This window comes from Anser anser (genome assembly GCF_964211835.1).
Source record: "Anser anser genome assembly, chromosome: 7".
NCBI lineage: Eukaryota > Metazoa > Chordata > Aves > Anseriformes > Anatidae > Anser > Anser anser.
In genome coordinates this window covers 27,748,400-27,767,459 of record NC_139727.1, presented here as the reverse complement: position 1 = coordinate 27,767,459, position 19,060 = coordinate 27,748,400, and the positions used below count along the sequence as shown (strand labels likewise).

Sequence of the window (19,060 nt, the reverse complement as noted above, 5' to 3'; positions counted from 1 at the left end):
CATAATTCCCATTGACTTCCAGGGGTCTCAGCTCCCAGCCGGGACCCAGCTCTGCCTGTCTGACTCGTTTGTCCTCGCTGGGCGCACAGCAGAGCGAGTCCTGCCTTACCCTGGTCTCTCTCCTGGCAGGTTTTATCACCCCAAATCCCTGACTTCAGGCCCAGAAGCTGGGGGTTGTGGCACTCAGCAGCCAGCCTGCCTCACTGGTGCTGACCTTGTGATTTCTCAGGGCCAGTCCCCAGGGCGCCCAGCATCTGCTCAGGCTGGGTGATCGCGCAGGGACGCCCAGAGGCTTTGCCCAGCATCGATGGGGGCTTTTGGGACACACGAGCAGCATGAGATGGTTGCATTATTTGATGGAGAGGGGGCATCCCCCGGGGCCTGCCAGCAGAGCTGGGTCCCCCTGGATGTCAGGGTTCACTAGCAGGGACCCCGTGTCCTGGCTTGGGGCTGGCAAGCAGGCTCTGCTCCACTTCCCTTGCACAGGAAGGGGCTGGAGAAGAGGCCCAGGCTGATCTCTGGAGAAGGACGAAGGCAGCTGCGGCCTGAGGGGGGGACAAGAAAGCCCCCTGCCTGGGGGCAGCCCCCTGGACCTTGCTCCCTCCCTCCCCTCCCAGCTCCTCCTAACCACAAGGACTTTGGTTGATGGAGCTGGCGCCAGCGAGTTCCCTGAAGAGTTCAGAAGTCAAGAACTGAGGCAGGTACGGGGAGGGGGGAAACCTGACCCCGGCAGGAGGGGGGGGACCGGCTGGCTGGGCACCGGGCACCGGGCTGGGCATGGGGCTGCGGGGCGGCCGAGAGCTGCTGCTGCCTCTGTGGTGTCCCTGCTGTAGGGTCACAGTGGTGGGAGAGTCCCCAGTGGGGGTCTGGGGGTGTCACGGCAGGGCTGCGTGTCTGAGAGTGGGGTGTTTGGGGGAACGAGTGTGCATGGATGCAGGTGTGTGTGCAAGAGGTGGTGTAGGTATGGGTGCTGGTGAGCGTGCGAGGGGGTCGTGAGCACCTTGGGGAGATGGAAGGGGGGTGTTCATGAGGATGCACACGGGCAGACACCCATGCTAGTGAGCGAGGAGGTGAATGGGAGAGCACAGCAGGAGAATATGATGGAGTTTGGGTGCCGTTGTGTTTGTATCATGTGGGAGGTGTCCACCCAGTCCTCGTGGGCACTATGCCCCCAGCACACTGAAGACACAGAGAGCGGGGATCAGCTGCGCAGAGCGGGTGCACTGAGAACCAAGTCAAAAACAAGTTTGCAGGAAAATTCCAGCAGCAGCTTTCACTTTTTAATTCTACATTTTTATTTTTTTTTCCTTAAACAAAAATACTCATTTCCCCACGGGCAGGCCACAGCAGGGAGCAGCATGGCCAGCCTGCTCCCTGGGACGATGAGCCCCAAAGTGAACCCCATGGCAGTTCTCTGGGTAGGAGTTTTGCCCGTGCCTCCCTCCACAGAGCAACTCCCTCCAGGCCTGGGCACCCGTGGGTGCCCTCCAGCCCGGCCCCATGCCTCCACTCGTGGGTCTGGAGCTGGGGGCACCCCCCCCCCCCCCTCCTCAGCCTTTTGAGAGGCGCAGCCTGTTGAACTTGACAAAACCCATCTGGGGAACCGGGGCACGGCGGGGGCGAGCCAAGGCCCTGCGCTGAAGCTGCTGCTCGCTTCCCCTTGGCTGGGCCCGTCCACCGCCAGCTCGGGGACCAAATGCCCCCCTCCTGCCCCCGGAGCGGGTCCCACCGGTGCCAGCAGCTTGGGGACAGCGGGGACACTGGCTGCTCGCCTCTCCCTTGCCCACCCCAAAATCCCGGCCCTGCCCTGCGCACACCCGGCGCAGCCGCCCTGCCTTCCTAAAGCCGAGCCGGGCGGCTGATTTTTTTTTTAATTTATTTATTTCTTTTTTTTTTTATTTTCCGAGGCGGGGGGGTGCCGGGGAAGAAGCAACTCCTTTTCTCGTGTGCTCCTCTCCGCTGTCATTCACTCGGCTCCTTTCAGCATCCAGCCAATGGAGAGTGAGGGCCTGGGAGCAGCAGGCCTGGGGTAGCGTGATTGATGGGCAAACAGGACGGCGGGGCGCTCGCACTCGCACTCCGCAGCGCTCCGCTCCGCACCGCGGGGCTCCGGCTCAGCACCGCCGCCGAGGGGCGAAGGGACCCGGGCCGGCCGGGCGCGCCGTCGGGTGGCCGCGTCCCGGCGGGTGCCCGCGTCCCGGCGGGTGCCCGCGGTGGCCCCGGCTCGGGGTGGTGGCGGTGGTCTTGGGGAGGTCCGCTGCGGCTGGGGGGAGGTTGCGGGGCCGGGGGGGTTTTGGGGTCGGGGTCGTTGTGGGGCTGGGGGCCCCGCTGAGCTCGCCGCGATCGTGGCTCGGGGCTGAGCGAGCCGGCCGGGAGCGGCGCGGGGGTGCGCAGCACGCGTGTCGCGACCTCGCATGGCTGTGTCGCGCGTGGTGGCTCTGTCGCGGTGTCCCGGGGCGCGCGGCTGCGGCGCGATGGGCTTGAGAGCGTAAGGCGTGAGCGCGCCTCGGTCACGCGTGGCTCCGCCGCGGGTCGGTGCCGTGGGTGCGGAGCCGAGCCCGGTGCTGAGCCCACGGCGGCCGTGCCCGGGCGGTGCGGGGCCGGGCTGCCGTGCCCGTGCCGGGGGTCGTGCCGCGGGGCCCCGGGGGTGGGGGGGGTGGGGGGCTGTGCGCGGCCCCGCAAGCGGGACGGGAGCGCGGCCGGGCTGCGGGGGGGCCGGCATGGAGCACTTAGGGGCTCACCACCTGCACCAAGGGCAAGCCGAGCCCATCAGCTTCGGCATCGACCAGATCCTCAACACGTCGGAGCCGGGCAGCTGCATGGTGTCGCACCCGCGGCTGCAGGACTCGGCGGATTACGGCCTGGGCTGCATCGTGGGCAGCGCCTACAACACGGTCACCGGCGGCTACGGGACCGGCGGCGGCTCGGCCGGCGCTTACACCGGCACCTCGTGCAGCATGGGAGCCCTGCCCGGCTCCTATAACGTGAACATGGCGGTGAGCATGAACGGCAACACCTTGAGCTCGGCCGGGGGGGTGATCCGCGTCCCGGCCCACCGGCCCGTTACCGGCGGCGTGCACCAGCCCCTCTCCGCCGCCGTGCCGCCGGTGAACGGCGTCAACAGCCTCACCGGGCTCACCTTCCCCTGGATGGAGAGCAACAGGCGGTACACAAAAGACAGGTTCACAGGTGAGTCGGGCCACCGGGAACCCCCTCTCCTCCCTGCTCCCGTTCCCCAAATCGCCGGTGCTCAGCGGGGAAAACCGGAGCCGTTCCCGGGCGGGGAGCGCGCCCCGCACCGCCGTGGGACGGCGGGTCCCGGAGCAGGCCAGGAGCAAGAAGGGGTGGAAAATCGGGCGCGTTCAGGCACCCCGAAATACCTTGTTATTATTATTTTATAATTATAATTTTTTTTTTCAATTTCTCGGGAAAGGCGGAAAACTCCGCAAACCCCGGGTACGGCCACCCGCTCCCCGCATCCCCACCACCCGGGCGCAGCGAGTTTCCCCTAAAAATAACCGCTGGGGCTGCGGAGGAGGCCCGGCCCGGCCCGGCCCGGCACGGGAGGAGCCCAGTGGCCCCGGCCTTGGCCCGCCCGGGCAGGCCGCCCCGTGTCGGTCTGTCCCGAGTGTCCCCATGTCCCGCCGCGGCTCTGCCTTGTCCCCAACCAACCACAGCGGGGTTTTTGGCAACCCCAAACCGAGCCGGGCTCGGCTCGGAGCCGCTTTCCGAAGCCGCCGCCTTTTCCAGGTGGACCCGCGCTCGGCTTTCGGTGCTAACAAAGCCGAAGCTCCCCTAACGAAAACGGAGAGAAAAAAAAAAAAATAAAAAGCAAAGCAACGAAATCGTAACGGGGAGCGCGCGTTCCCCGCTCCCGCCGCGCCCGGCCCGGGTCCTTTATCTCGGGACCGACCCGGGCCGCGTTTTTGCAAGTTCCCGTTTCATTTCGATCCGTTCCTACTTGGCTCCGCCGGGGACGGACAGACGGACATTGTCCCCGGGAGCCGCCGGCTTTATTTTCCTACAGCCCTTCCCGGCCCGGCGGCGCTCGCAACCACCGCGGGTTTTACCGAATTGTTATTATAATTATTATTTTTATTTTATTTTATTTTTTTCGTGGGAGAAAAAGAAAAGCAAACCAAAACGAAACGCGAGTCCCGGTTCCAGCCCGGGAAGTTATTTCCCGGCTACGAAACGATCAGGCCGAGGGCGGCGGCGGCGACCGCCGCTCCGAAACGAATTTCCCCCGGTTCCTGTTCACACGGGGCGCGGAACCGGGGGGCCGGGAGGGACCGGGCCGGACCCCGCTGCTCCGTGCCCCCCTCCCCTCCAAGCCCCCCCCGCTCTGCCCCTCTTGGTCCCTGCTTTTTCGTTTCTTTCCCAAAGCCTCCCCCCCCCGCCCTTCCTTTTTGCTTGGGGTTTTTCGGATTTCTGCACGCTTTAGGGCTGCGGGTTTGTCCCGTCCCCCCCCCCCCTCCTCAAGCCCCGACCCTTTTTCCCGGGACAAAGCCGAGCAAGGAGTCGCTCCCCCCGCCGTGCCCGGTGGGTGCCCGCAGCCCAGCTCCAGCCCCGGGGAAGGCCCGGGATGGCGGCACGGGCGGTGCTCGGTACCGGGACCGCGGCCCGTGCAGCGGGGGGGGTCCCCAACCCCCCCAGCCCAGCGCCCGGGAGCCGGATCCCCTCTGCTGATGTGTCGCTGCTTGCTTCTTTGCCTCTCATCCCCCCCCTCCCGTGTCCCCCCCAGTGGCCCTCTCACCCTTCACTGTAACACGCCGTATAGGTCACCCCTACCAGAACCGCACGCCCCCCAAGAAGAAGAAGCCGCGCACGTCCTTCACCCGCCTGCAGATCTGCGAGCTGGAGAAGCGCTTCCACCGCCAGAAGTACCTGGCCTCGGCCGAGCGCGCTGCCCTGGCCAAGGCCCTCAAGATGACGGACGCGCAGGTGAAGACCTGGTTCCAGAACCGGCGCACCAAGTGGAGGTGAGGGGCTGGGGGCCTGGACGTGCCCGGCGGGGGCCACATGCGCGTACGGGCGTGGGAATCCCCCTGCGCGTGCATGGCCGCGTGTGTGCAAGCAGTGCCCGTGGGTACGGATGCGTGCTTGGTGTGTGCAATGTGTGAGTGCAGCCGTTTGTGTGCGTGCAAGCAGGGCACGTGTGGGTGGCTGCACGTTTTGTGAACGTGTTTGTGTGCAGGCCATGCGTCCGCGGGTGTGCACATGTGCAGGGTGTGCGCGTGTGCCTCTGTGTGACCGTGCATGTGGGTGCGTGTGCGAGCCGGGTGTGTGCACGCTGAACGCGGTGTGCATTCGGAGTGTGTGCGCTCAGCGTGAGCACAGGGTGTGCGTGCAAGCGGGTGTGCGTGTACAGAAGTGTGTGCATGCACATGGGAGCTTGTGTGGGCGGCAGGCGCGCTGTGTGTGTGCACTGGGTGTGTGCACTGCGGAGGGGACACACAGTGTCCCCGGGGGGTGCTGTCTGTGGGATCCTGGCCTGGCGGGGAGCCCCCGGGAGGGCTGTCGGGGAGCGGTGGCTGCAGCTGCATGGCAGGTATGCGGCTGCACTGGGACCCTCTGGGACCCTCCTGTGCTGGAGGGGACCGGGGCAGAGCCGGCCTGGGCCGGATCCTGCACCTCAGGTTACCAGGATATTGTAAAAAAGTTGTGTAAAGCTCAAATTTTGACCCCCGCAGGGCTTTCTGCACCTCTTTGCGAAAGTGCTTTTTTTTTCCTCCTGGACGTGGCAGTAAACACGGGCAGGAGAGGAGGAGGAGGCCGGGCTCTGGCGGAGGCTCCCAGGCTCTGTCCCACGTTGCAGCTCCCCCCGGGGTGTCCCCGGAGAGGCACCCGGCACCGGGAGCATCCCTTGTCCTGCCCCAGGCTGGGGACAGGCAGGCTGCAAGGCTGGGCAGGGGCAGCAGCTCCCCGGCGGATCGCGGGGTGCTGTTGTGCTGGGTGCTGGGACGCAGGCAGGCGGTGCTTGGGAGGCATCTTTTGCTTTTCCTCTGCACGAGCTGCCGGGGTGGGGTGCGCACAGCCAAAGCAGGGGGGTTCCAGGTGGGGAAAGGGGGCCCAACAGCGTGGCCGTGCCCCCCCTTTCCCAGCCGGATGCTCTGTGCACAGCGAGTTGGATCTCTCGGAGGGAAATCCAAGCCGAGCCTGGGTATTTTGCAAGTTCAGGCTTCAATCCTGGCCGTCCCTACAATTTCTCCAATGTGGGGGGAAACGGGCTTCCCCAGGGGCTGCGTGGGGCAGCGATAGCCGGGGGTCGGTTGAGGAACAGAGGCCGAGGAAACTGAAACCAAGGGTGTGGGTGAGCCCCCCCCCAGCAGCGGGTCCTTCCCTAAAGAGCCCACGGAGCTCCCCGAGAGCCAGGAAGTCTCGGGCTGGAGGGATTTCTGTTAGCCAGGAGCAAAGTCCTGGAGGAGGAGGAACAATCCTGCCGCGGCCTGCACAACAGGGTCAGCCGTGTCTTCTAACCTGGTTTCCTAAGGAAGTGAGGCAAATGCGGCTTGGCTGCCTCTCCTTCTGTCTGTCAATACTCCTTGCGTCTGTTGGCTAAGTTCAGCCCCCTTTGGCAGGGGAGCAGAGGATACAAACCTATTCGTGTGCTTGACACAAAAAAAAAAATAGCTGGGTGAGGAGAAATAAATGACTGGTTCTGTCTAAGGGAAAGTCTGCAGCCTGACCTCAGCCGTAGTAGTAGACATGGGAGAATCCCCACCGGCCCGCAGGGACAGAGGCGTGTAAGCTCTGCTCGGTTGTGTCTGTGGACATCGGGTGTTGCAGCAGAGGACGTGGGTGCCCCGGCCAGCAGCGTGCCCCACGCAGCCCCCCAGGGCTGGGTGAGCTCTGGGTGCTGGCAGGAGCGAGCAGGGGGCGCGGGCAGCCAGGAATATTTAATAAAAGAGAGTTGCTTTAAGCCTTTTGAAGGATTTAAGTGCTTAAACAAACGCGGGCTGGGGGGACAGTCATGCTTCTGCCTGGAGCCCCTTTGCTGGGTGCATCCACGGGATTGAGGTGGCTGCGTGATCCCCCCCCCCCCCCAGATTTGGGGGCTCGCTTGAGACCCGGGCGTCGAGGTTTATAGTTCCTCCCTCTGACCGAGCAGATTCGAACTGCAAACCCCAGCCTGAGGCAAAAAGCACGAGCACCCTGGCCAGGTGCTGGCAGCCCCCTGGACGTGGGGCTCTCCCCCTCCCTCCTCCCGGGAGCATCTCTTCATTGTGCGGGGAGCCATTAAATATTCATGGCGGCAGGGACCGAGCCGCTGCTGCGAGCCCCCTCTCCCCGGGATGTCTGACGCGGTGAGATGCTGACACCGTGATTAGAGCAGGGACCGAGCCCTGAGCTGCCTGCTCCCAGCTCACGCCTGGCGTCTGCAGCCCCGGCCCCACGCAGGCCTCGCCGGGACGCCAGCCCTGCTCCCGCGTGTCGCACGGAGCTGCTGCGAAAAATCCCCGTGGAGAAAGAAGACGAGGTGTCTCGCGTCCCCCACGAGCTGCTAAATTAAAAAGCTGCCTTTTCCCCCATCACTGATCCGCTGAAACTGCCGGGAGAGCGTGGGCTGGGGGTGAGGGAGGGCTGCTCGGGGTGCCAGGGATGCTCCCGTTAAGAGCCGAGGTGGCCGCAGGCTGCAGCCTCCAGGCCGACCTGCCGTCGAGGAGAGGGGAGGTGGGATTTTCGTTGTAGATTTAAGCACATTCAGGCCATTCCTCTCCCATCCCCTCCTCCCAGACAACCCGGGGATTGGACCCTGGCGGAGGTGGCTGGGACCTCCGCCGGCCCCTAATCCCCCCCCGGCAGGTTGGGCTCTGCCTCTGTCATTCCAGACAGACGCGTGTCCAACCTGTTCTCAAAAATTTCCTCCTCCACCCTGCCCAGACAGCGTATTCTGGCCCTTTGATTGTTCTCGCGGCTGAAAATGTGTTTTTTAAGCATTTAGCCTGCATTTTACCGCTCGCACCGTGTGTGAGTTTTGCCCTGCCCGCCATGGGTGTCTCGTTGCCTTCATCTCCCGACAGCTGGCCGGGGTCCAGCAGAGGGGAGGGCTGCTTGGGGCACGGGGAAGGGGCTGGCACGGCCCCGGGGCGATGCTACCTGCCTCCGGCCACCTGGCACTGCCACTTGGCCACGTCTTGCCCGACCCCATCCCCGTGGCCCCGCTCCCTGCCCCGTGGTTCTCTCCGGGGCACCCTGCCCGGCTGCTGCGTTGCAGGGAATTGCAACCTTTGCAGCCCCATCTTGACCCTTTTGGGTATTTTGGGCAGAAAAAGGAGGGGAGCAGGGGCTGTGACCCTGGGCTTGGTGCCTTTGCTTGCTGAGACGGGAGTAGTTTTCCTTAGGGCCACCAAGACGGCATCAACCCCCAGTGCATGGGGGACACCAGCGGTATGTGCAGGGGCCGTGGGACCAGCTTGTGGCCGTGTCCCCAGCCCTGACCCCCCACTTTTCCCTCCCCCCGGCCCCCCTGATGGCTGCCTCTCTCCTAGGAGGCAGACGGCGGAGGAGCGGGAGGCCGAGCGGCAGCAAGCGAACCGCATCCTCATGCAGCTGCAGCAGGAGGCCTTCCAAAAAACCATCAACCAGCCCATCCAAGCCGACCCCATCTGCGTCCACAACTCCTCTCTCTTCGCCCTGCAGAACCTCCAGCCCTGGTCCGACGACTCCACCAAGATCACCAGCGTCACCACCGTCGCCTCCGCCTGCGAGTAAGGCTCGGCACCCACCGGTGCCACGCGCACCTTCGGCGTCCCCCTTTTGTCACCGGTGTCACCGGCCACACGTGCTTCCCACGGAGCAAACGGCGAGGACCGACGGGAAGGGAAATCCACCCCAAAAACTCTCCCCGCCTGTGGGGCTGACGGAGCAGCGGCGTCTCGCCTCCCCCCAACCCTTTTGTTCTTCCCAAAGTCTCCGGTGCCGACCACGAACTTCCTGACGCGCCGCCAGACAAAAGCCGAGCCCTGACAGATGTGGCTGCGGGCGAGCGCCCGGCTGGGGGAAACTTCCTCTGGGTTCTGCAGGGCTTGGGGCACCCCTATAGGTCCCTATGTATATATATATATAAAGCCCATATATATATATACACAAAGACACACTTCGGACTGATTGAGACAAAAGGACGAGGCTCCCTGGGAAGCGTGTTCCTGCAGCCAGGCGTTGTGCCGGGCCGTTCGCGCTGGAGACGTGTTAGGATGCAACAAATGGAGGAAACAACCCGGCTTTTTTATTTTATTTTATATTTTTTCTCCTCCCAGCAGCAATTTCTGCTGGCGACAGATGCGAACCCTTCGGATCTCACCTAGCCGTGTCTCCTCCCCTTTTTCATTAATTTTTTCATGCGAGGGGGGAATAAGCCAAGGAACTGACAGACTCCTGAGGACGGTAAATGTGATAGCTCAATCGCAGGAAGAGCCCAAACTGTCCCCGGCTGCCACGGACTCGGCGCCGATCAGCCTACGTTTTAATAACGAGAAGACCTCGGTGGCAGTTGGCAGGGGTAACGCGGTTTCTTTCGATGGGTTTATTTCCATATCATTTGCAAAATGCTGTCCGGTGTTTCGTTTTCCCTGTTTTCCTTGATGAGGCAGTTCGTGAGGGCAAAAATCGATTCGATTTCACTCCCAACTTCGTTGTTTCTTTAACTGAGGGAATGAGACACAATTAAACAAAGCACTTCCTATAGCAAAGGCCAGGAATATATAGATATATATATATACAGTATATATTTTTTGGTTACTTATAATCTAAAACAGCACTGCCAATTTAAACAGCTAGCACAAACAAGCAATCAGAAAACCTATTTTCAGCGAGATTTTAAAAGGCATTCATTTGTTTGTTTGTTTGTTTTTTAAGTTATGCACTTCTACGGTGTCTTACGTGTATTCATTTTATAAAGTGCTTGTGTAATTTATGTGGAAACGAAAAGGAAAATAAAAAAAAAAATTCTCCAGGGTACTGAATAAATCATTTCATGCCTTGCTCTTCCCTGCCTATTAGCTCCCCGAGAGGAGACAGCAGATCGGAGCGAGCGCTGGAGCCTCCTCTATTTGTTTAAGATGAAAATAGCATTAGCATTTCCTTCTGACTTTGGTCGAGTCCACTCGGCTCCGGAAGCTCTGGCGATAACTGGGTGTATTTTAATCCCTCGTCCTGTAGCTGTTTTTGGGCTCCAAGCCTCACCTGCTTTGATCGCAGCCCTGGGTGCGCAGGGGCTTCGCCTCCTGCATGCATGGGGAAATTCCCTGAGCGGGACGCGCGGCACTCGCCTCGGTGTTGGTGTCCGGGATTTTGTGCAGAAGTGGGGCTGAGGATAAAGGAATCTCCAACATTTTAGATATAGCCTGGCAGGGGATTATTTTCGGGACTCTTTTCTATCTGTGCTCAGCTTTATTCTAGGGCACTGTCCCTGGCCAGGCAGAGGAAAACCCCACTGGGGGGAAAATTCTCCGTGGTTTCCTCGGGGGATGCTCCCAGGCTCGCGGCCAGGGACGTGGCTTTGCCTTCAGCCTGGCATTTCCTTCAGCGCTGGGAGCTGCCGGGCAGAGGATGTGCGAGGAGGGGGCTGCAAACCCGGCCGGCCCCCAGCTCTTGGTCTTGTGGGGTGCCTGATAAAACAGCCCCAGCTGCTGCTGCTGGACCCAAACTCGGTCCTTGGGGCAGGCACCTCTGGAGCTTGTCAGGTGAGTGTAGGTATAAGCTATTTTTTATTTTTATTTTTATTCAAAATCAATTCTTGTGGAGTTGCGTTCCAAATTTATGGTGCTTCAGGATTTTCCTTCCCATCCACCAGTCCAACACGCAAGTGAATGCAGAGAAACATCTGCAGAGGTGGAGACAAGAAGCCAAAAAATGGAAAAACAAACAAACAAAAAAAGAGAAAGCACGGGAAAATAAGTAAAATACGCAGAGGACAAATTTCTGGGGATATCTTTACAAAGATACCTGCTTACAAAAAAAAAAAAAAAGATAAATAATATAGCTTTTTTTTTTCCAAGATAAATTTGACAGAAGTCTTTTGTTTGAATCCTGTTTCATACCACAGACAGATTTTTAAGAGCCGATTAAGCTATTTATTTAATATGTGCCCAACTTTGGCTGCAAAGAAAATGCTGTGCTTAGTGCTTAATCCTTCAGGAGGTATCGCTGTGTGCAGGTCTGGGATGGCTCACAGCGCATGGCTCTGCTCGTTTTCCTTTCCAAGGTTTCTGTGCAGGAAAAAAACCACCAACCACAAAATAAATAAAGAAGGGATCACGGTGCTCACCGTTGATATTAAAAGTGTTTTCTATTTTATTATTATGACACATCAATATCTTAAAATTTAATTCCGAGACAACCATTTTATAATATCCACATTACTCATTTCATATTCCAAAATGTTTCCCAGCGAAGTATGGTAACGCACACTCGAGGGCATGCATTTAAATGCAATCTTTAGCTACACCTTGTTCTAGAAAATGTTGACTTCCTCCTTTTCTTATCAATCTTTCCTGTTTAAAAAAAAAAAGACCAAGAAAGAAAAAAAGAAATCTCGATATGAAATCACAATATATGTAGTGTTGGAACCAGAAAAATTCTCGTCCGGTCTTTCTTGTTCTTGGAACAATTGCTGCTGGAAGGGGTTTCTGTTAAAATATTTCTCCTGGATTCGTTTCTAGAATTGGTTTAGTTGCAGGAGGGTTTTTTGCTATCTGCATACATGCTTCCAGTTATTAACATGATGAACTGTACCCAGACAATAAAAGTTGCCTGAAATATGATGAAATTAAATCAATAAGCAATGACATGAAACGGTGACATATAATTATACGTTTTGTAGACTGACACCGCCTCAGACATATCCTGGGGCCATCCATACCACACTGAAGGCTGATTTCATTTCTCGCATTGTGCGTGGTTGGGAACAGGACCACAAATGCACTGCGAAGCATTGAAAGGCATTTCCCACTTCCGCTTATCGCAAAACGTAGCAAAGCCCAAATGTGAAACCTGAGGTGGTGCAAGAGGATTTTCCAGCGTTCGCCTGCCTGTCTCGAGGAGGTGCAAAGCCAGGTAGGGACAACTTTTGTTGGAGGGGAAAGCTGGGGTGCAACGTGCACGCGAGCACCCGGAGGCATCGCCGGGTGGCCGCGGATGACCGAGAGCAATGGGTTGTGTTGGCTCGGCTGTGGAGGTGCTGAGCTTCCGAAGGCAAGATTTGGGGATGGGGGGGAATGCTAGCTGTGCAGGAGCAAGAAGAATATCGAACATCTGTGCGGAGCTGGAGGAGACGAAGCCCAGCTGGACGTGCTGCGGTTGTCTGGGCTTGGTCCCAGCTCCGTGGGCATGAGGGAGGAGAGGTCTGGCCCCCATCGAGCCAATTAGCTAAGCAGGCGAGTCATCCAAACGAGGATCGGCTGTCCCATCTCTGCCAGGAATGGGCCCTGGGCAGGGCCGGGGGGGGGCTTTGTCCAGGGCTGTGCCCTGAGGCACGTGGTGGTGAGCGTGCCCCCGTGCCAGCACCTCCGTAGGCATGCTGCGTGCAGCCTCCCTTGGGCTGCTCTGTCCTGTCTGTGGGGTGTTTCTTGTCGGCCTAATGCTGTCTGGTAACATCTGTGAGGGTCACCTGTATCTGGCAGCTGTGGCAGGAAGAGCAGGCGAGTGTGCGTAATCTCTGATACAACTTGCCGCGATTAATAGTAAAGAGAAGCTCTGCTCCCGCCAGCAGCTATGTATGAGATCGTTTTCCTGACCTCGCTGGGACTGTTGATAGGTATTTTTGTAACACCCCTCGTCAGCAGCTGGATCTTGCTGCCTCTTCTGCTATCGTTCGGATGTGCTCGTAATTAACCTGCCCCCCGTGGGGCTCAAAATCAGCGCTCGGGGCTCAGCGGGACGGCCACGGGAGCTCACGGCTTGGGTGCCAGGTCCGGTAGGGAAATCAAGTTCACTGGCAAAACCCAGAACTGTTTTGTGGAACGCTGTTTGGGTTACACGAAAAAGCCAACCCCGTCTGGTGCGCTGGGACAGCTGGAACTCCTTAAATTAATCTTTTTTTGCTTTCTGCCAGAAAAATGCCGGTGGAGTGACGCCGATTTCTTTGTGCGACGACGAGCTTCCACCGGCGCCCGTTTGAGAAACCTCTTGTGAAGTAAGGTTTGAAATGATCTGAATATTCCAGTTTGAGATTTTAGAAATGAAAGGATCTCAATTTGTGGATGAAAACTAGATTTTTTTGAAAATGTTTTTAGTGGATAGTAAGCAAAGAAAAAAGTACATAAAGCAATAGATTATCACAACAAGCTTCTGCTGGAGTCGGATCTTCCAGATTGCCGCCATTTCTGCATACCTTTTGTTCGTGAAACTAGCTGGGACTTTGATTTTATTACTATTATTACTACTGCTATTATTGTTTGTTATTTTTGGCCTTAGTTATGTTAGGAAATTTTCAGTTTGATATATCAGTGCTCACCCAAGATTAGGACGTAGTTTCTTTGCCCCTGCTCACGTCCATTGCTCAGAAACATTTTCTTACGTTGGTAGTTTTACATGCAGCCTATAGATTTATTTAACTCCAACTCAAAACTGTATTCAAAGAGATTTTTTTTTTTCCAAAGGCACAAAAAAATCTAGATTTTCCCACTCTGAAAACTGATTTCTGGCTGCGGTAACTGAGGGAAGGTGGGGGGCACCAGCTGAATTTCTATCCGAACCCACGGGCCCTGGGCTCGGTGGGGCTTCATGCCGAGAGGAAGAGATCTCTCTGTCGGGGCTGGGAGTTTGTGCTTTTGGAGCAAAAATAAACTGCTGAGAGTGAGATGGGGTGTCCCCGAGCTAGATTTTTGAGCAGGAACAAGAGAGGCTTGAGAAAACTGATTTTCTCCTTTTCTCCAAAGAATGTGAGCGCGCTCGTCACGGGGAAGCTGCGGTTAGCTGTCTGTCTCTTAGACAGCAGTAGCCTAAAAATAACAAACTAGTGATTACAAAAAATCAATCAATATCTACTTTTTTTAACTTCAGTTGGAAAGCAGCGCAAGGAGCGGGATAGAGGAAAACACGGAGAGCAGCTCCATTTCCCGGGGACTTTCACTGCCAGCGAGAGGCAGTTCTCAGGCAATGGCGTTGCTGGGCTGTTGATGCCTGCTGACCCCAGCCTGCAGCTGATGTGCGGCCCTAGGGCTGCCCCAACTCTTCCTCTGCAGGATTTCAGGTAAAGTTGGTTTGTGATGCCGATGGTCAGCGGGTGCAAGGCCGCGTCTGGGCGCTCAGGTCTGCTGGGTGTGAATCGCGCTCAGGGTCGCTGTGAGTGAGTGATCTCCTGTGCCCCGAGCTGTGGCCAGGCCTCTGCACGGCATCCCCGGCCCGGGGACGTGAGCCCACCCAGGTGAGGGGGCTCCCCACTGCCTCCCATCCTCGTGGAGACGCCTGCAGAGCCCCAGCTTGCGTTTCAGGATGAAGCGAAAGCAAATGTTGAAGCCTTATAAGCTGTCACGGTGGGTCTGAACCTGGCTGTGGCTGAGACCCCCCTGTCCCGAGGCAGGAGGTGACGTGCAGGGCACGACATGCTCCCCAGGACGTCTCTGTGGACCCATGGCTGTCCCACCCAGCCCAAGCCCCTGGGGACCGCAGGACACACATCCCCCAGAGCGGAGCTGTGCTGTGCGCCGTGCCAAGCTCCGCTATGCACGCCACGAGCACAGCAGGGGAAAGCCAGAGAGGCAGAGCCACACCTGCAACCTTATCCGCAGGAAAGTGAACCCTGAGAGCTCGCACGGCTGGAGACACTGCCAAAAACGAGGGTGCCGTGTTGCTGAACCTCTCCTGCACCAGGCAGGCAGCTCCTCTCCCCTCGCCACCAGCCAGCAGCACCACAGGAGGTAAGTCCTGGCTCCAGCCCTTGCTCCCCTTCCAGAGAAATCCCTAAAAGTACCCAAATGGGCCCTGGTGGGATGGGGGGAGCAGAGACACCCCCCCCTACAAGTGGTGGGGTGGCAGGGATGGGGGGGTATCACCTGGCGGTGCTGCAGGTGCTGCCTTGCACAGCTCCGAGCCCAGCATCCTTCCTCCCTTGTGCCCCCCTATTTAATCCCAGCGAGCCCCCCACCATTCCCCTATATTTTAAGGACCTGTGGGTGGCTCCTGAACGGCAGCCAGGGGACCTCAGGCCGCTCTGAGAGAGCTCCCATGATTTCCCCCAGCCGGCTGTGGGGCCCCCACGCGTGGGTCGGCCACGCAGGACGCGGTCCCCGGCAGCCCCCCCCCCCCCAAAAAGCCTCCCGCAGCCAAACGCGGGGACCGGGCTCCCCCTAGGGGCTGCAGGGAGCTCGGCTGCTGCTGCTTGGGGGGCACTGCACCCAGCAGCTCCTTCCTTCCAGGAGGGAAAAATATAAACCCGAGAGACAAACAAGGAACGGACGAGTTTCTTTTCTATTATTACTATTTTTATTTATTTTTTTTATTTTTATTTGTGGCGCAGGAAGTCAATAAGGCTGGAGGAAATCACCTGTGTTTTATTATCACCTATTTACACTTTCAGTGCTATTAAAATAGGAGCCTGGGCTTGAGCTGCAAGGAATCAAAGCATTTAATGGTGCAGACGCGAGCCCTCTCTCCTCCCTCCCCAAAGGTGATTCGGACTGGTTTAAACAAATGCGCCTTCGTCTGTTAAAATAATTATGTGATTTAGAGGTGGTTTTCCCTGGCTCGTATCAAATGACTTTAATGGGGTCTGCTTGTGTGCGAGTATCTGTTTAACCAGTTATTGCTTTTTAAAGCCGCATTTATTCCCCAGAATTCGCCAGAAGAGTAATTCTCTCTGAGAAGGGATTATTTGTGCTCCGCCATCGCTTGGTATTTATTCCACGGTGCATTTAGTAGTGAAATGGTGCCCAGAGGGCAGAGGCCAAAATGTGATCTAAAACGAAGTGATGAAATTTGGGAACAACATCCTCTGGATGCTCTACCAGCTGTGAAGTTTCTCTTCTTTGTTTCCTCTTTTCAGCCTGGTTTCCAGAAAAACAAGGCTTTTGAGGTGAGTCTGTGTGTGTCTGTCATCCTCAGCTAATATTTTTTGTCTCCTCTGGCCCACTTTTGGCCAAATTCAGCTGTCTTGGAGACAGCAGGTTGCTGTGATTGCATGTGAGTAGCTGGGGCTCGCAGGACCTGCAGGTACCACATACCCCACAGGTAGCCCTGCTGGCATTGCCCCACAAAGCCCCTTACCCAATTTTGGGGTGAAAAGGGCCGTTTTAGGGACCAGGTGAGCATGTAGAGGCAGAGGGAGCCAGGTTGGGCTGGCTGAGAGGTGGCTTCTGCAGACGCTCAGGGTAATATTAACAGCGCAGGCATGGGGAACCTGTCGCTCCATCCCAGCCCCACGAGACTTCTCCCATGTTAAATATTGCAACTTTAGCCCCAGATTGTTTTGTCTCACTGAGCCTTTTGTGTCTTTTCAAGGTTAAAGAAGCACTTTCCACTGGAAGTATTTTTTTTCCCATGTAGTTTAAATCTCTTCTGGAGGAAGGAATCGGATCAATTCGTACATCCTTTGTGCCTGCAATAGCTGCCATCGCAAATAGCCGCAGTCCCTGCCCTGACACAGTGCTGCAGAGCAGAGCTGTTACTCTCCGTTGACCTTCCATCTCTCTGCAGAACCAGAGCAAACCACTCCGGCTCCTTTTAAATGCTCTTTCCTGCTGCCTGTACCACCAGGTGCTCTGGTCAGACCCTGTCCTTGTGTGGTGCTGGGTGGGTGCTCGAGTGGGTCCTGTGAATGAGGCACCAGGAAACACATTGGTACAGACTGGTGGTTGTTGCAGACCGTGCTGGCCTCGGTCCATCATGTCCTTTTCCCTCTCCTCCTTGTAATCACATTCTTTGGGTGCTTGTTCAGTCGCCTATTTCACAATTAATGATTAATTACAGGCTCTGCCTTGGACTTCTCTCTAAGGGACAGCGATGATTCACCTGGCCATGCCCTCAGCACCCACGGATGTAAATGCCCTTTCTGTTGAAGTGCTGGGCTCTGACGCTGGGATTGAAATGATTCACTTGCATGATCTGAGCTGGGCTGGGTGAGCCTGGGCCAGCCCCGCACGGACACCAGCACCTGCGTGCCTCAGAGCATCACAGGGAGCTGGGCACGGCATGAAACCTGTCCTCCGCTTTCCCCTGGAGATGGGCATTTGGCCGTTCCTGCATCCTGCTCAGGGGATGGCCCCGAGGACCCTCCGAAATCTCTGGTGCTGGGATGCGAGCCCCCTTTGCTCATCTCCTGGCTGGAGGGAGGGAACACGGTGGGGCTGGTGGGGGGAGAAGTGGCACCTGGGCTGCAGCAATGTGGGGTGGGTTAAGCAATATCCAGGAGCATGCCCTTGTCCCCAAAGCCTACATGGTGGCCTGCGAGCTGCTTGCCTGGAGGAGCTGTTGAAGTGATGCTGCTGCATCTTCCCATGGGATCGGGTGGCAAGAGGCTGCTGGTAACAGCCCAGTTCACCCCATGTCCCCTGCCCGTGTCCCCTGACAGCCCCGTCCTCTGCTCCTCCCCTGTCCTCATACTGTGCCTCCCCTCTTCTGCCTCAAAAGCCCACAGCAGGGGGTTCGGTGCCATCTCTTTGTTTTGCAGACAGCAGCACGCAGGGATAAGGTAACTAATTTGGGAAATGACTCCGGCCATCAATTTCCTGAATGATTTGGTGGGAAAGGCTTGGCTTTGAATGATAAGCTGAATCTCATGCACGCTCCCTGCTGTCCGCTTGGTCTTGAATTACCCTTTTATTTTACTTCCTCCTTGTTCTCATTGCCACACCACTCAAACTAAAATTATTCGCCTACAACCGCAAACGCGGGGATATATCACCCAGAGTGCTGTAGGGCTGTCGCCATATATAATGCTCTGAGCTCAATATTTATAGAGCTACATACAGCACAAATCATATCCAGAGAGCCCGTCGAGCTGGAGAGCTAGGTATAAACTCCAGAAATATCGCAAGCCATCGCTCACAAGAGACTGCCCGGCAGAGCCGTTGGCCGTACATCACGCTGTAATGCCATCCGAGTCCACGCTCAGAGCTGGAGCGGAGCAGAGGTCACTGCCAAGCTTTCCTTCCATAAATCCTAGGCACCGGCTCTGAGCAAGGTTAGGGGCTGAGAGAGCCCTGCTCCCAGTGCTGCTTCCTCCCGGCCCTGAACTGTCCCAGCACCGAGGGTGGGCATTTATCTTTAGGGTCTTGTCCTTGCTTCTCCCTCTGCTGTAGGAACTGGTGGGGGAATGCCGGATGGACATGATGGCTCTCATGGCTCAAATCGTCAAGCTATGGGGAGCCAATGCCTCATCTGAAATGGACTTTTGATGGGCTTTAGGGGGGATCTGAGCCCCTCTTCTTCTCACTCTGCTGGGTCACTTTCTCCTTCATTTCTCTGCCCTGTGCAGCAGTGTGAATTTTCTCCAAATGCCCTAGCCAATCCTGTAGGGTTATGGGCACCCAGTAGCCTGCCTGTCCACATGGCAAAGGCATGGACATGTGTCCCATGGAAATCCACGTCCCTCTGCCTCTAATTTTTCTCCTCTTTCCTCCCCTCTCAGATTTTCTTCTTGGCCTGGTGGAGCTAATGTATCCCCAGCACAGGCACGGCTCCTGACCAGGGCAGACCCTGGTGCTCCCCGAGGGCTTTATTGGCATTTCTGCTGCTGGCAGCCATCAGCAAACTTCAATGTCTGTGCCCCCACTGTGAGCCCAGGGGGAACACCCCCAGCTCTCCACAGGAGGAATTTCCCCCCAGCAGCCCTCTCCCCAAGGCCATGCTGCTGCAGAGGGAGAAGATCCAGGCCGAGCTGGCGATGAGACCCGATGCAGAAGGTGGTAAAGCCTCCCTGGAGCAGGGGGGCAGCGACGTGGTGGAAACGAGTGCTCAAATTTTGCCTAAGCCATGGCCAGCCAGACAGCCACTTGCATTTCTAAGCCAAGCGTGATGGACTCGAGCTAACCGGTCTCTGGCTCCCTCCTCTCCCCCAGCAGTGTGGCAGGCAGACTCTGACATTAAGCAAAATAAAATCCAACCCTTAGCATTAAGTAAA

General features: G+C 57.4%; 1 protein-coding gene and 1 long non-coding RNA gene across 4 annotated transcripts; both read left to right on the top strand.

The window, feature by feature from the left end:
* Window positions 1-345: 345 nt before the first annotated feature.
* TLX1 (T cell leukemia homeobox 1) lies at window positions 346-10,041 on the top strand. 2 transcript variants are annotated; one of them, XM_083843696.1, is made up of 3 exons: window positions 346-3,189; window positions 4,745-4,982; window positions 8,493-10,041. In XM_083843696.1, exons 1-3 carry the CDS (start codon window positions 2,721-2,723, stop codon window positions 8,713-8,715), a joined length of 930 nt encoding a protein of 309 aa, XP_083699822.1. In that variant the 5' UTR covers window positions 346-2,720; the 3' UTR covers window positions 8,716-10,041. The 2 variants fall into 2 exon arrangements, with proteins under 2 accessions (XP_083699822.1, XP_083699823.1); XM_083843697.1 differs by having other exon boundaries at window positions 348-3,189; window positions 4,781-4,982; window positions 8,493-10,038.
* Window positions 10,042-11,836: 1,795 nt separating this feature from the next.
* LOC310902800 lies at window positions 11,837-19,060 on the top strand. 2 transcript variants are annotated; one of them, XR_014587024.1, is made up of 5 exons: window positions 11,837-12,057; window positions 13,055-13,135; window positions 14,005-14,194; window positions 14,733-16,015; window positions 16,441-19,060. It is a non-coding gene; the product is annotated as an uncharacterized lncRNA (long non-coding RNA). The 2 variants fall into 2 exon arrangements; XR_014587025.1 differs by having other exon boundaries at window positions 14,005-16,015.